The following is a 16,759-nucleotide window of genomic DNA, read 5'->3' on the forward strand; positions in this document are numbered from 1 at the left end:
CTGTGCGCGACGCTTCCTTTCTTAATGTCCGAGATGATCAGCGGGTCGCCGGGCTTTCTACTGGCTGCTGCAAAAAAAGGAGAATTGTTAACTGAAATTGGCATGTTTTACATATTCAAACTGTATGCTGAGTAAACTAATATGGAGCCAATACCCTCCCCGGCAAATTCATAAGGAATGGATATTAAGAAGTTAATCACCAACACCTGGATGATCAGTAGGACAGTGAATTAGAGGGTTCATCTGCCCCATTCTCTCCTCCCTGGCTCAGAGCTACAGTATAACATCTCTACTTCCTCCCTCATCCTAGGCAGGTACGCCATTATCACCAGTGAGAAAGGCTCTGACCTGATTCTTGGGCTTCTATCAAATCACTGCTCAGCCCAAGGCCCCATGAGCCTTTGTAATATGGCGCTCGCATGTGAGGTGAGACCTGTACTCTGTTGGCTGGAAGAACGAAGATCCAAACTGGCTGAAATGATAATAAGCAATACCAGTCTGTGCTGGCCCAATGGATGTATACAAAAAGAACTATTGATGGACAGAATGCAGAACAATGTCATACATTCACCACAGTACAGAGATCTGAGCCTAAATCCATCGTTTTTTTGCTCACCATGCCATTCCAGTTTGGACCTAGCCATATGCAAATCCGTCTTGACCCTGTGCCCAATGGATGTAAGGATACTTTTTTTTTTAAAGAGTTTTTTTATAGCGCAAACTCGACCCGAAGGTATCAGAGCACTTTACATGAGCACCAATTACATTACAAACAGACACATTAATTTTGTTGGTAGGGCACGAGGAGATTAAGTGATTTGCCCAGAATCACAGGATGTTGAGCGTCCCTGCCGAGACTCAACCCCGGTTGCCAAGCTTCAAGGTCGACCGGTCTAGCTGTTAGACCACATCGCCTCCCAATACACAGAATGGGCAAGTCCTGGACACAAATTAACTATGCACATCTATAAGGTGGTCTGGGCAAAGGTCTGAGGGCACCTGCTGGGCTCACCATTACATCCCAGCAAGAAATCACTGATGAACAGCAGACCATTTACCAGACGAAATGTAACCAACGTGTAGAAGCGTGGCTATGTGGTCCGGTGCAAGAAGCGCATGTTTCAGAACTGAAGGTAAGGAATACAGGGTTGAGTAAAGCCAACGCAGGTAGATTCTTAGAGCATGTCCCCACAACGTGACCTACCATATACCAAAATGAAGCCGAGTTACCTCCCTTGACATAGCATCTTTGCACTGCTGGGGGTTTCTTGGTGCTACGAGAAAATTACTACATTACACTGAGATGATTAGTGGATTGTTTATAAGACAACCACGTCTTTCCCTGCTTTAAGAGAGAGCATGTCTGCAGAGTACGTCAAAGGCGGCGGCTTGCAGTTCCAGGGGGCAGGGGCTTGGGTAAAGAATTTCCCACCTCCTGATAACTAACACAGTCCCACTAGGAGGCTCCAATTAGTGCAGTTTAGAGTTTAAGAGTATAACACACAAGCTGCTCCTTTGGGTAGTGGAAGGCTTTGCTATGGACCAAATACAGTACTTTAAAGGTGATACCACAATATAATCAGCATAACAATGACCCCACAAGGGGATGTGTTGTGATCAATTCCAGGACCCTGCTCAGTATATGAAATACTGTACAATAATATTGGACTTGTCTCCATATAACATGCACTAATTGACCACAGGTCAGCATGTGGTAATTTTTAATAGCTCTTTATGCCCCATGCGAGGTGCTAAAGCACATTGTTGGATGGGTAGCATGCTTCATTGTGGGGAGTGCTTGGTTGAAGGTGTGTTGTATTTGCGTTGGTCTATGTAGGAAGCATTTTGGTGTCATGAGTGGACAACCAGAGTCTTACAGAGTCTGGGGTCGCAGCACTTAGCAGTGCAAGGAAGGAAGGATGAGTGAGAGATGCTCAGATGATAGGAGCTGGATGATATATTTTACTCTCCAGGACACTTGTGGGTTCTGAGATGGTTACCAAAGGTTCATCACCTTCTGTGGTCTGTACAGCAGGGAGGACATCCAGTCTGTAAGTCATGTGAGTCTAGAGAGGACAGAGATCTACCTGACAGACTTCATAACAGTTAACTTTTATGGGCGCCATTGTAGTTGTCAAAGGTATTGTTGTGCTGTAGAGTGTACAATTTTAGGTCTGACGTTGGACAAGACCTTTTGGTTTTGAGATTATATATATATATATATATATATATATATATATATGAAACAACTCGCAATTATTTTTCCTTGAGGAAATCACTGAAAAAAACATAGGTTTCACACACGTTATAGTTAGGTATTAGCATTTAAAAAACCTTGCAAATTCACTTAAAAAACCATAGGTTTCACACATGTTATAGTTAGGTGGATATCCACCTAAAAAACCAATGAAATTCCCCCGTTATAGTTACTTCAGATAACTATAACTCGCGCGCCCGCAATCCTCTGCTCATGACGTCACATATTACATCACTCATGACATGGTCAGTGGCATCACTGATGACATCATCCTTGTGATAGAGTGGCGGTCGCGCGAGTTATAGTTATCTGAAGTAACTATAACGGGGGAATTTCATTGTTTTTTTACGAGTGAAATATCCACCCAACTAGAACATGTGTGAAACCTATGGTTTTTTAAGTGAATTTGCAAGGTTTTTTAAATGCTAATTCCTAACTATAACGTGTGTGAAACCTATGTTTTTTTCAGTGAATTTGTAAGGTTTTTTAAATGCTAAGTTATGCATGTATTTTTTTTTTATATATATATATTTATTTTTCAATAAACTACATATTAAGAATTTTTTTTTTATGGTTTTTCACCGTGCGCGCACGAGACGCGCACCCCCGCGATTTAAAAAAAAAAAATGTAAATGTTTTTTTCTGCCTTCGGGGTCCTTCAGGGACCCCCTGACAAAGGCTAGGGGGTCAGGAACTCTCTACCCTGCCCCCTTTTCACGTTCGCCACCTTCCTTTTCCGCTCTCGCACTGAAAACAAACAAAATGGCAGCCGACACTTCCTGATTTCGACTGATCCAAACATTGACTGACATGTAACAACCAATCAGAATTACGCTCGCGCACCGTGCGCGCACCGTGCGCGCACGGTGCGCGGCTATAGATATGTATGTGGTTTTAAATGCAATTTTCTCTGGAAATACGGTACAGATTGACTCCATATATGCAAAAGGCACTTCCCTGACCTGAGGACGACCTCTCTGCCAAATTCCAAGTAATTCTGTTCCGCCGTTCGGGCTGTACCTTCGACTAAAAGTCCTGTGGGAAAATGCATGGGGAAAATGGTTTTGGGACCCCCCTTTTTTCCCTCGGCCCCCGCTTGACGAATCCCCCCCGAGACTTTCAGCGTAGGAGCTGAGCGGAGCGCCCCATTAGTTTTGAAAATTTCGCGAAGATTCGTCAACCGGCGCCAAAGTTATTCAAAATAGAATTTTGAGATTTCCTATGGAAACACGGTCCTAACTATAACTATCTACTGGCGACCACCAGTAGATAATATATATACATACATACATACACACACATATAAAACACATACGTGTATATATAACGTACTTGCCAGAGTTCATATTGCACTTAAAAAGATCAGTCTCTTCGCAAGCATATTTACTGTTAAAGGAGCTGAGATTAAGGTGCGTCTGAACTGCCACAGATGAAGCGAGAGTCCAATGAGGCACCTGAGATTGAAGCCCTGGTGTGACTATATATATAATTATAAATTGTAATAGATTATTTTAAGTGGTGAGAATAAGCACGTTTTTAAACTATTTTATTCCTAATTTCAAGTTGTATTCTATAATGCTTTTAAAGAGTATATTATGATATATATATATACACAAATACATACATATACACACAAATGCACTTTCTAGTTCGCTCTTCATCCATTTGCCTGTTGTATCATACATTTGTCATCCAACCACTACAGAACACAGCGGCCCACAGTGAGTTAGTCCACCTCAGCCATTGGCTAACTTTACTGCGAGTGACGGCTATCGCCCTTTCACAAATAGTACATGTAAGAATCCGGGGTCTCTGGTTGGTGCAGGTATGCACTTGCGACAAGCAGGGACCCTTTTCATCTAAGTCAGGGCAAAGGATTACCTCTTTAAAAATAACCCCTGCTTACCCTCTAGGTAACGTGGCGCGAGCAGTCAGGCTAGATTCCAGAGGGCATTAGGTTAAGCATTCAAGATGTACCACACAATAACCACCAACCCACCACACAGAGACACAAGACTGTATTTTGTGTAAAAATAAACTCTTTATAAAAAAAGGTTTCTTTTAGCAGACTGGTTAAAATACAGTTCTTACTTCAAAATGGGGTTCCAGTTACTTTCAACGCTTTGTAGAGAGTCCACAGTTCTTAAAATGCACTTTTCCACTAAAAATATGCTTCCTTTGGTGTCTGTGCGCTTCGTAGCGCCTTTGGTACGCTTTGTAGCGGGTTTTGAGCGCGTTGTGCCGTTTCTCACGCTTCTCGCGTGAGCACACGTATGCTGGACTGAAGCCGTACGGACCGTACCCTCATAGGTACACGTCGTACACGTCCGGTACGCCTCTTGCTGAACCTCACGCTTCCCCGCGTGAGCAACGTTCTATATATTCAATGCGGTACGGGCCGTACCTTCACCGGGACGCTTCGCACAGCTGGTACGAACCGTACCAGAGCTCACGCTTCACGCGTGAGTCACGTAGCGCGACGCTGGCCCCGTACAAAGCACAGGAAGCTTCGTACAGAGGCGCTTTCACACACAGTACCTGGATCTTTGGGGGAGAGGTTCGTAGAGGCTTCAGGAGTCCACAGAGGAGTGTCCCACGTCGCGTTGTCGAACCTCGTGGTCAGTGGGCGGCGATGCTTTGTGGGGCACTTCAGGATGTTCCTAGGCACACAACGAGGTCGGAAGAAGGAGGGGCAGGCCGGGGGTGATTTCTAGCGCGTCGCAGTGTTGTCGGCTTCGCTCAGGTGAAGAACAGTGCATCGCGGGTCCTTACAGGGATCTCCATGGCCAGGGGTCGCAGAGGCTCGGCGCTTGGAGCCTGGTCAGTCTCTTCCTTACTTTGCGAGCTACGGCTCAGGGGGCAGTTGCTTGCTGTGCTCGGGCCAGGCAGGCCTTTACTGTGCTCACAGCAGCCCCGGTGGCAGAAGTCGCGGTGCTCAGATGAGGGGCACACAGGTTCTCTGGGGTCAGCGTTTGCAGAATCACCTCCAGCAGCTTCTCTTCTTCCAGGGGAAAGGTAGCGCCCACTGTTCCTGGGGCGCAGTTCAGGGGGCAAGTTCACAAGCAAGCCCTTGGAGATTGTTTGATAAGCACAAGTTGAATCCAAGTTTCTTCTTCAGTCTTTTCCTCTCCTTCAGCAGCAAGGCACCCACCACAGGCCAGTCTCTCAGGTTTAGAGACAGTACTCCTCCATGCAGCTTTTCCGGGTCCTTCTCTTCAGGCAGAGTTCCTTCTTGGCGCAAACAGGATCTGATTTCTTAGGAGCAGGGCTCCTTCTTTTATACAGCAATTCTTTTGTTCTTTGTCGCCAGGGGGCCTGGGCCTGGCTCAGTCCGGTTTTGGAGCACTCTGTTGTGGTGACTCTGCTCTTTCCTTTCAGCAGCAGGGCAGAGACATCAGCCGCTCCACAGGGAGCGGAGCCGGCATTGTGGTGGCAGAGCACAGGTCTATTCAGAGTCAAGGTGTACTCCTCCCACCCATCCTGGTGTAATCTCTCTACCCACCACCTGGCAGCCAGCCTGTCTCCTGGAATTCCCCAGCCTTGCTCCCCACTGTAACTAGGCAGAACTCACACACACACAGCAGAGGCGGACTGAAATGGCCAGGTCAGTAAATGCTAACTTTCTAAAAGTAGTATTTACAAACACAGGATATTAAAATAAACTTAACTAAAAGAAGTATTTTATTATTCTGAGTTCAGGCATACTAAACTTGACTTGCTACCATGCTCTAGGAGTCCACTGGGATTACAGCGTGTAGTAATTCCAGCAGCCCATTCTGGCCTATGGAGAGCAGGTAGCCTTCAATAGTGAAAAACGAAAATGGCTGTAATTCACTATTAAGACATGCCACACACATCAGGGCATGTCCTACCTTATGTCTACAATGCACCCTGCCCTTGGGCTTACCAGAGGGGTGACTAAAATATAGTTAAGGGAAGGTTTAGGGACTGGCAAGTGGGGGCACTTGCGCAGTCAGCGCGACAGTACCAGACTGCACGCAGGCTCTGCAGTGGCAGACCTTAGACACATTTTACTAGGCCGCTTCTGTGGGTGGCACAACCAGTGCTGCAAGCCCACCAGCAGCATTTGTATTTACAAGCCCTGGCACTCCTGGTGCACTTTACTAGGGGCTGATAGTAAACCAAATAAGCCAAACATGGACACCAATCAATGTAGACATTTTACAAAAGGGAGCACTTGCACTGTGGCACTGATTGGCAGTGGCACAGTGCTCTGAGCAGCTAACACCAACAAAACACATGAGGCACATCAGCAAAAAGTGGAAGGGAAACTCACGCCAAGGTGCCAGGTCTAACAGTACATCTTCGCAAAGTAGTTCCCTTCATTGTCTGTGACTGATATGGATAGGAGTGTGGTTTTGGAGGCCCAAAAACTATTATCTTTTTTTTTTTTTTTTTTAAATTGACGAGGGCTCAGTAGTCTCCTAAACAACTTTTTGCTAAAAGCGTGACAAAACAATAACTGACAGAGAAAAAGAGACTGTCTACAAGTGTACACTTAAGGTTTTTTTCAATACTTTTAGAATATGTTGGAGGGACAGGAGAAATTGAGATTTATAAGCATCTATTTAATGTTTCGTGATGTAGTAAATATCCAATATGAAAAGAATGAGCTATTAAGGTACAGTGCTATGATATTGTGGGTTACTACAACTTCACACCAAGTTCCAGTCTCGGGTGCCTCATTGGACTCTCGCTTTATCTGTGGCAGTCCAGACACATCTTAGAGTCTCAGCTCCGTTAACAGTAAATATGCTTACGAAGAGGCTGAGCTTTTTAAGTACAATATGAACCTTGGCAAGTAAGTGATTGCGGGCGTTTATCAGCCCACGTGGATTTAGTGTGAGAAACATCCTGCACCAGAGTCTTCAACGCCTTCTGAAGTTAGAGATGCTGCATTTCAAGTTAAAAAAAATAAAAAAATAAAAAATCAATTCATCAGCAAACGTGGCTCATACTTTATCTTAAAATAATATATTCCTTGCATAATAAATGATGCAGTGCGGCTCAGAATGGATGTGTGGTGAGTCCACGGTGCAGTCATACTAGTTCATTTCCAGCCTCTGGAGCAGCTCATTCATCAAACTGTCAGACGGTGGCCCGCGGGGACAATTAGGAGGCGGGTCAACCTTCAAAGATGGCGCTGTAAGTAGAGGTCATACCACAGCCTCTCTGAGGGAGGCGGAACCGTGGTCCCCAACAGGCCTTTGTGTGCAGAGACTGGCGCCAGCATCCCCTGCTATAAAGCCAGTGGCCTCCCCTAACACTGCCAGCATCTGAACAAGCGGATACAGCATCGCAGGCCTACTTATTGTATTAACCAACAATTGTCGGCCATGTTTTTGATACTGAAAAGCGGGTTACTAGACCAAAGCAAGAGAAAATATTTTAGACGCTGACAGGGTTCAGTCCCATTAGCAACTTCACCACAGAATTGTTAGAATGCGCAATTTTCATCCAATTTGTTACAAAAGGAGTTTATAAATTCACATTAAAAAAATCTTTCTCTAAGAAAAAATGGACACCTGTTTACAACAGCAAAAAAGATTTTTTTTAGTGTACAAAAGGCAAAATCTGATTCGGTATCTTATAACTTGTTACCGAATCGCAGTTTGCATTTGCGATTTGGTATTTGGAAAGGACGTGTTTTGGGTGACCCTTCTAAATATAGAAATCGCAGTACCATGTATTAATGTTTTCTGACCAAATTCCAGTCGCAAAACATTAATACTTTACCACCAATTCTAATGTCATGGTAACTAGGCCTCGGCTAAAATTTCGTTCCGTTCGCGGAAATTGCGATAATTTGACATTTTTGCGTTCCGCGGAAAGCGCGAAATGTCAAAATTTCCGCATTCCGCAGCTTGGCGATAATTTGTTTCTTGCTCGCGCTGTAAAATAATACATTCTCGCGCGCGATCGCCTTACCTGAATCCCTGCGTTCGCCGACAAGTTTACTTGATCCGGTCGCGTTCTCCATGAGATGTTGTATTGTTTTTAGCCATTTGCGCTGTCTCGCGACAGTTCGCGCCCGCAGTGACGTCATGCGTCGCGCGATCACGTCTTTCTTCTCGCGATCATGCACCGCGAGACAACTGAAAACAAGATGGCCGCGCCCGCGAGCAACCACATGGGTAAGTTGGCGAGCCGCAACCATGCAGAAAATCTCGCGCACATGCGGGAAAAAAACTTCCGCATCTTCGCGATATTTCCGCGTGTTTGCGATAATTTTTAACATTTTCGTGATAATTTGCGAAAGTGGATTTCGCAAATTCCGCCCACCCCTAATGGCAACCCAGGAGGTCTCCGTGTGACCCCTTCTCTTTTGAGAACACTTTTAAAAATCTTCTTTGAGAACAGGCAGTGATCCTATGGACCACTTCCCACACTTTAAAAAAAGAAAAAAAAAAAAAAATCATCTTTTTTTTCTCTAAGGAAAACAGGCTACATGAAAAAATGTACAAAAAATTGCTTTTAGAAACAATAACAGACAAGATGGGCCGCTGACTCCAGCAAGCCACCATCCCTGCGTTGACAGCGATTTCAACTAGGTTGTAAATTATGACCCACCTCATTAATATTCATGAGTTATGTCGATTTGCGACCTACAAGAAATCGCAATTTGGTATTTGAAAAAAAATCATACATTAGGAATAACTTTTATTCCTAATGTTTGTATATGTGATGCTGTGTTTCTAAACCTGTATTTATTTATTGCTTTTGGACACGAACCCTTAGCACATGTTCTAATTAATCTCAATGTTCTACGTTTGGCAAAAAACGTATTAGATTACATCATCTGTAATCATGAAAATGTTTAAAGAATTATTTAACTATTACTCACCAATTACACAGAATAGGACATCACAAACAAATCGCCAGCTGAACAGACCCCGATCATTTTGAACAAGTTCTTTTGGAAACTTTAATCATGACACAACGTCCAATTGTTTTCAAAATAGTCTTTTGCGCACTTTGCCTCAGAAAACAAACCTAGTTTGCACAGGCTGCATTCTTTTTAAAGTTTTTCTACGATTGCTCGTGCTGAGCGGTTTCAAAAATCTCTAACCAGAAACATTTGAAAAGTACTTTGACTTCAAAAAACCCCATTGAGGGGAGTCAACCACGGGAAACCCCTGTGCAAATCGAAGCACTTTGCCATCCTGCTTTGCCCGCCACCATCCAAACCTATACCAAGATCATTTTCTTCAGCTCTGAGCATCCTTACCCTGTATGAGGTCTTGGAAACATAACACAAGATGATGGAACCCTTCTTCCTTCACTTCTTACAACATTCTGTGGTGCCCTTTGCTTCCAACAACTGTGACGCACACAGTGAACCAGGAGACCTGCCAAAGCATATCCTAAGCACCTTCTCTCACCCATAGGGACCAAAGTTGGGCCAATCATTCTGGCCTGGACCTTTAACAGTTTTCCCAGCACTGACTGCCTGCTGGAGACATTCCATCTCCAGTGAGACAAGGAGGAGTGGGTGAGCTGCTGAAGACGACCAGGGTAAACCCTTTCATCTGCACCTGGATCACCTAAAGGTGGTTAACAGAGTGATTAGCATGTCCAAATAACGCTGAAAATACTCCACACAGGTCTGCAATTGCCCCGGTAGCATCACGTTGAGACTGGGACATTTTGTATACGAGTTACAAATGGCCTTTTTAACCCCTTCGCTGCGGCGCGAATTCCGCCGCAGCGCTGGGGGGGTTTGGGGGCAGCACGGTGGCGCGGTGCTCATGACGGAACCGCGCCGTCATGAGTCACGGGCGAGCTGTGCTCATGACGGCGTGGTTCCGTCACGACTCCGCCCACTCTCTAATTCGCCCGCACAGGCGGGGAATTCAAGCCGCGTGGGAGGAGCGGCCGCTCCATGACGGAACCACGCCGTCATGAGCACACGGTGCCCGTGGCTCATGACGGCGTGGTTCCATCAAGGGCACACAAGGGGTTAAACACCCAGATGTATAAAAATATACCATTATTATCCATTTGTTTGACAAGGTTGTCAATTTACCTAACTTATACACTTGGTTACTCACTCAGAAGAGAAATATATAGCTTGAATTAGGATAGGTAAAAACATCTAACCTGTCTCTTTACATTTGTCTGAGATAGTATCTAACCTACAATGTTCATGAAGGGTCTGAATTAGACTTGGTGTTTCCAATTGGTGGAGATTCCAAAAGTAGATTAGTACCTGAATTTAGCAACTCCTCTAGAGATCAGATGCTTTTCCAGGACCACTCAACTCTAAACCAGGCTCTTAGGTATGTCATTCTACAAAATATATTCCATCTAGTTCTTCTTGACACATCCCATATATATTCTTTCACTGCCACACAAAGTCCAATGAAGACGATGTTGGCCACGAGACCGGAAAAGTAAACTTCACGTTATCTGTATTAGCCATTTTAAAACAATTGAAGAAGTGTGCGTTCTAAGATACATTACCTAGGATCATTAAGCTCGTCATACTAGGCATAGCAAATATTTCCCATTTGGTAAAAAAATTCTGAAATGCCACACTGAACTCTTGTGTTTTATATTTTCCAATTCTGTTTCTCCAAGGGGATAGTTTGGGTTCATCTTGGAGTGTGCAGCCACCTTGAGGAACTGAGCTATAAGAACCCGAGACCTTCAGGAGCAACTTGGCAATGAACAGGTGAAACAGGGCACCAGAAGAACATGGACCACAGGAGAAGAAGAGGACAGATGCCAATCAGCAGCACTGAATGCAAGAACCTGAGCAACAGCGCCAGAAACCAGGAAGCATCGGTGCGATACCAGCGAGACTTCACAGTGGGCATCAGTGCTGGGAGATAGCGGAACAAGGAACCTACACAGGAGCAGTTCAGTACCAGAGAGACTAAGCAGTCACACAGAAATGGACAGTCCTAGCAGGAGGACAGAGGCACTTGAGCAACCAATAGCGCGCAGGCAGTCAAACTGAGCAGCACACAATGGGGTATTCAGAACTGCTCAGCACAAGGAATCGGTGACCCTGATCAGGACCAGGAGTATCCTGCACAAGAGCAAAGGGTCAAGAGAAAAGGCACAAGGAGGAGATCACTGAATCAGGGAAGTAAACTGAGCCAGACTGTACCAGCTCTCTAAATCAGGCAGCCTTAGCAGCAGCACATTGAATCCAATACCCTAAGCAGCAGCACACAACAAGGGGAACTGAGCAGCAACAACCCATACAGCAAAGAGTCTTAATGGCAGCTGCATAAACTGAAGATCATAATCAACAGCAGCACACAAGACTAAAGAACCAAAGCAAAATTAGCACACACAACCAGGAAACTGGAGAAGCAACACCACATTTAACATGGCAACCTGAGCAGAAGCAGCATTCGGGACCAAGGAACCTGGAAACAATCACACTAAAGCAGCAAACGTATCCAGGGAATTTGAGCAGTTATAGTGAGCAAAATTATAACCTTCACTCTACACCATCTTTCGATTGCTCCATGTACAACGTTTAGGCATACACACTAAACAAATATGCAAAGAAATAGAACCTAAGCAGAAGCAGCATACAGCGCCAGGAGACCTGATCAGCAAATTACTGAGCCCGAGACACTAACTCACAGCACCGAGTCATGGGAACTGATCCAGGGCACACCGAGCCTAGGAGCCCGGTCCAGGGCACACCGAGCCCGGTCCAGGGCACACCGAGCCCGGTCCAGGGCACACCGAGCCCGGGGAAGCTCGGTCCAGGGCACACCGAGCCCGGGGAAGCCCGGTCCAGGGCACACCGAGCCCGGGGAAGCCTGGCCCACAACATACCGAGCCTGGCCCACAACATACCCAGCCTGGCCCACAACATACCGAGCCTAGCCCACAACATACCGAGCCTGGCCCACAACATACCGAGCCTGGCCCACAACATACCGAGCCTGGCCCACAACACACCGAGCCTGGCCCACAACACACCGAGCCTGGCCCACAACACACCGAGCCTGGAAACCTGATCCACAGCATACAGAGCCTGGGAACCTGGTTCAAAATATACCAAGCCTGGGAACCTGGTTCAAAATATACCAAGCCTGGGAACCTGGTTCAAAATATACCAAGCCTGGGAACCTGGTTCAAAATATACCAAGCCTGAGAACCTGACCCACAGCATACTGACCTTGAGAACCTGACCCACAGCATACTGACCTTGAGAACCTGACCCACAGCATACTGACCTTGAGAACCTGACCCACAGCATACTGACCTTGAGAACCTGACCCACAGCATACTGACCTTGAGAACCTGACCCACAGCATACTGACCTTGAGAACCTGACCCACAGCATACTGACCTTGAGAACCTGACCCACAGCATACTGACCTTGAGAACCTGACCCACAGCATACTGACCTTGAGAACCTGACCCACAGCATACTGACCTTGAGAACCTGACCCACAGCATACTGACCTTGAGAACCTGACCCACAGCATACTGACCTTGAGAACCTGACCCACAGGAAACCGAGCTTGGGAACCTGACCCACAGCGTCCTGGGGAACCTGATCCTCAGCATACCGAGCCTGGGGAACCTGATCCACAGCATACCGAGCCTGGGGAACCTGATCCACAGCATACCGAGCCTGGGGAACCTGATCCACAGCATACCGAGCCTGGGGAACCTGATCCACAGCATACCGAGCCTGGGGAACCTGATCCACAGCATACCGAGCCTGGGGAACCTGATCCACAGCATACCGAGCCTGGGGAACCTGATCCACAGCATACCGAGCCTGGGGAACCTGATCCACAGCATACCGAGCCTGGGGAACCTGATCCACAGCATACCGAGCCTGGGGAACCTGATCCACAGCATACCGAGCCTGGGGAACCTGATCCACAGCACACCGAGCCTGGGGAACCTGATCCACAGCACACCGAGCCTGGGGAACCTGATCCACAGCACACCGAGCCTGGGGAACCTGATCCACAGCACACCGAGCCTGGGGAACCTGATCCACAGCACACCGAGCCTGGGGAACCTGATCCACAGCACACCGAGCCTGGGGAAGCTGATCCACAGCACACCGAGCCTGGGGAAGCTGATCCACAGCACACCGAGCCTGGGGAAGCTGATCCACAGCATACCGAGCCTGGGGAAGCTGATCCACAGCATACCGAGCCTGGGGAAGCTGATCCACAGCATACCGAGCCTGGGGAAGCTGATCCACAGCATACCGAGCCTGGGGAAGCTGATCCACAGCATACCGAGCCTGGGGAAGCTGATCCACAGCATACCGAGCCTGGGGAAGCTGATCCACAGCATACCGAGCCTGGGGAAGCTGATCCACAGCATACCGAGCCTGGGGAAGCTGATCCACAGCATACCGAGCCTGGGGAAGCTGATCCACAGCATACCGAGCCTGGGGAAGCTGATCCACAGCATACCGAGCCTGGGGAACCTGATGAACAAGTTACTTACCTTCGGTAACGATGTATCTGTAAGAAACATTAGTTAGTTAGATTCCTCACCTTAGAATATCCCCAGGCGTCAGACTGGATCCGGAAGATTTTTCGTCAGCAATACCCCTTGCGCGTCGCTAGGCGTCGTCTGCGGCTCCGCGCCCGTCGTTGGCGTCGTGCGCCGGAATGACGGAGTACTTAGATGCCGCCCTCGCGCGCTGACGTCAGTTCTTGTACATAGCTTTCCGCGCCAGGAACGCAGAGCCATGCAAGAGGCCGACACTGGTGCCAAAAATAAATATAGGGGCCTGAAAAGGACAACCTTAACCCTAGATGTTAGTTCGCAGAACGGGGAGGATGGGTGGGTCGGTGAGGAATCTAACTAACTAATGTTTCTTACAGATACATTGTTACCGAAGGTAAGTAACTTGTTCATCTGAAAGAAACACGTTAGTTAGATTCCTCACCTTAGAATAGATACCCAAGCAATACCATCCCCGGTGGTGGGTCTGCGAACCAAGGTCACACCAGAAAGTCCTGGAGGACAGAACGGCCAAAGAAGCCATCCCTCCGGACTTGGCTGTCAAGGCAATAATGTCTGGCAAACGTGTGTAGCGAAGCCCACGTCGCCGCCTGACCGATGTCCTGCAAAGGGACACCCCGTCCCAAAGCAGTAGTAGCCGCTGTGGCCCGAGTAGAATGGGCGCGCAGCCCAACAGGAGGGTCCTTTTTTGCCAAGGAGTAACAAATTTTGAGGCACAAAACGACCCACCGAGAGATGGTCCGTTTGTGCACAGCTTTCCCCTTCTTAGCACCCACGTATCCAACGAAAAGTTGGTCGTCCACCCGGAACTGCTTTGTGCGGTCCAGATAAAAGGAGAGCGCACGTTTTGGGTCCAGACGGTGGAGCCTCTCTTCCTCTTTGGAAGGATGCGGAGGCGGAAAGAAGGTGGGCAAGGTGACAGACTGCCCAAGATGAAATGGAGTCACCACTTTCGGAAGAAAGGAGGGACGAGGCCGAAGGACAACCTTGTCCGGATGAACAGAGAGAAAAGGAGGCTTTGAAGATAAAGCCTGGAGCTCACTCACCCATCTAGCCAAGGTGATGGCTACCAGAAAAGCAGTCTTAAGCGTCAGCAGATGAAGAGGACAATTATGAAGAGGCTCAAAGGGAGCACACATTAGAAATTTGAGAACAAGATTCAAGTCCCACTGAGGCATTACAAAAGGGACAGGAGGGAACGTGTGAGTAATGCCTTTTAGAAAGCGTGTAACAACAGGGGACTTGAAAAGAGAAGGCTGATCAGGAAGCCGCAAGAAGGCAGAGATGGCAGCAAGATAACCTTTCAGGGTGCCCAGGGCAGAGCCCTGCCGGGCCAAAGAAAGAAGAAACAGTAGAACCTCAGAAAGAGGGGCGGAAAGGGGATCCACAGCCTTTGCTGTGCACCATGCCGCAAATTTGTTCCACCGGCAGGCGTATACCGTCTTTGTGGAGGGACGCCTGGCTGCCAGAATGATATCACAGACTTCAGGAGGCAAGTCAAATGGCATCAACTGCCGCCGCTCAATCTCCACGCATGGAGGTGGAGGCTGGACAGGTTCGGGTGGAGGACCGTCCCCCTGCTGCTGCGACAGAAGATCCTCCCGAAGGGGCAGACGCATCGGAGGATCGGTCAACATACTGAGTAGCTCGGGATACCAGTACCTTCGTGCCCAGTCCGGAGCCACCAAGATAACTTGGGCCCGGTGGCGCTTGATCTTCTTCAGCACTCTGGGCAGAAGTGGTATAGGCGGAAAGGCGTACAACAGACCGCAACTCCACTCGTGACGAAAAGCGTCGCCGAGCGAGTGCCGCCTTGGAAATTCCAACGCGCAGAACTGCTGACATTGCGCGTTCTCTTCGGTGGCGAATAGATCTAACCAAGGCTCTCCCCACTGCTGAAAGAGACCTTGCGCCACTTCGGAGTTCAGACGCCATTCGTGATCCATCATGCACCGGCGGCTGAGTTCGTCTGCTCTGGCGTTCAGAGAGCCCGCCAGATGTTGAACCACTAGGGTGACGCCCTGGTGTTCCAGCCATGTCCAGAGGCACAGAGCCTCCTGACAAAGGGTCCACGACCCCACCCCGCCCTGTTTGTTGCAATACCACATGGCGGTGGTGTTGTCCGTGAACACCTGCACGACACTTCCCCTGACAGAGGGAAGGAAGGCTTTCAGTGCAAGTCGGATCGCTCTCAACTCCAACAGGTTGATGTGGAGGCGAGACTCTGCCAGAGGCCTCTGATCTCCGCCTCTCCCATATGGCCACCCCATCCCAGGAGGGACGCATCCGTCACTACGACATGCTCCGGTTGGGGAAGGGAGAGGCTCTTGCCTGTGACCCAATCGCGGTCCGTGAGCCACCACTGCAACTGTTTCGCAGTGCCCTCCGAGATCAAGACATGGTCGGACAGGTTTCCGTGATGCTGGGCCCACTGAAACTTCAGGTCCCACTGCAGAGCCCGCATGCGCCGCCTGGCGTGATGCACTAGTAGGATGCAGGAGGCCATCAGCCCCAGAAGCCGCAACACTAGCCTGACCGAAACCCAGGATAGAGGCCGAAAGATGGGAATCAGGGCCTGTATATCCCAGACCCGCTGTTCCGGGGGATAGACCCGGAACTGCGCCGAATCGAGAACCGCACCGATGAAGAGGAGCTTCTGAGAGGGGCTCAGGTGTGACTTCGGCACGTTGATGGAAAACCCCAGCAAATGCAGGAGATCCGCCGTAGTCTGGAGGTGGGAGACGACTGCCTGGGGCGAGCCCACCTTCAACAACCAGTCGTCGAGATAGGGGAAGACTGGAACCCCTGATCTGCGCAGATGAGCCGCGACCACCGCCATCACTTTCGTGAACACCCGAGGGGCACTGGTGAGGCCTGAGGGGAGCACGGTAAACTGAAAGTGCTCTTGGCCCACCGTGAACCGCAGGTAACGCCGGTGGGCCGGCAGGACGGGGATGTGGAAATATGCGTCCTGCAAGTCCAACGCTACCATCCAGTCTCCAGGGTCTA

General features: G+C 48.4%; 1 protein-coding gene across 6 annotated transcripts in view; it reads right to left on the bottom strand.

Moving 5' to 3' along the window:
• GRIP2 (glutamate receptor interacting protein 2) overlaps positions 1–16,759 on the bottom strand; it is a 687,757-nt gene that overhangs the window by 92,344 nt on the left and 578,654 nt on the right. For 5 of the 6 annotated variants that reach the window (XR_014968484.1, XM_085624443.1, XM_085624445.1 and 2 more), the window contains exon 15: positions 1–67. Coding sequence is in view for 5 of the 6 variants with exons in the window: in XM_085624443.1 (XP_085480569.1) it covers positions 1–67 (67 nt within the window). In the remaining variant the exon portion in view is untranslated. The remainder of the gene's footprint in view (positions 68–16,759) is intronic. The other variant, XM_085624444.1, reaches the window with a different exon arrangement.

This window comes from Triturus cristatus, chromosome 9 (genome assembly GCF_964204655.1).
Source record: "Triturus cristatus chromosome 9, aTriCri1.1, whole genome shotgun sequence".
Classification (NCBI taxonomy): Eukaryota; Metazoa; Chordata; class Amphibia; order Caudata; family Salamandridae; genus Triturus; species Triturus cristatus.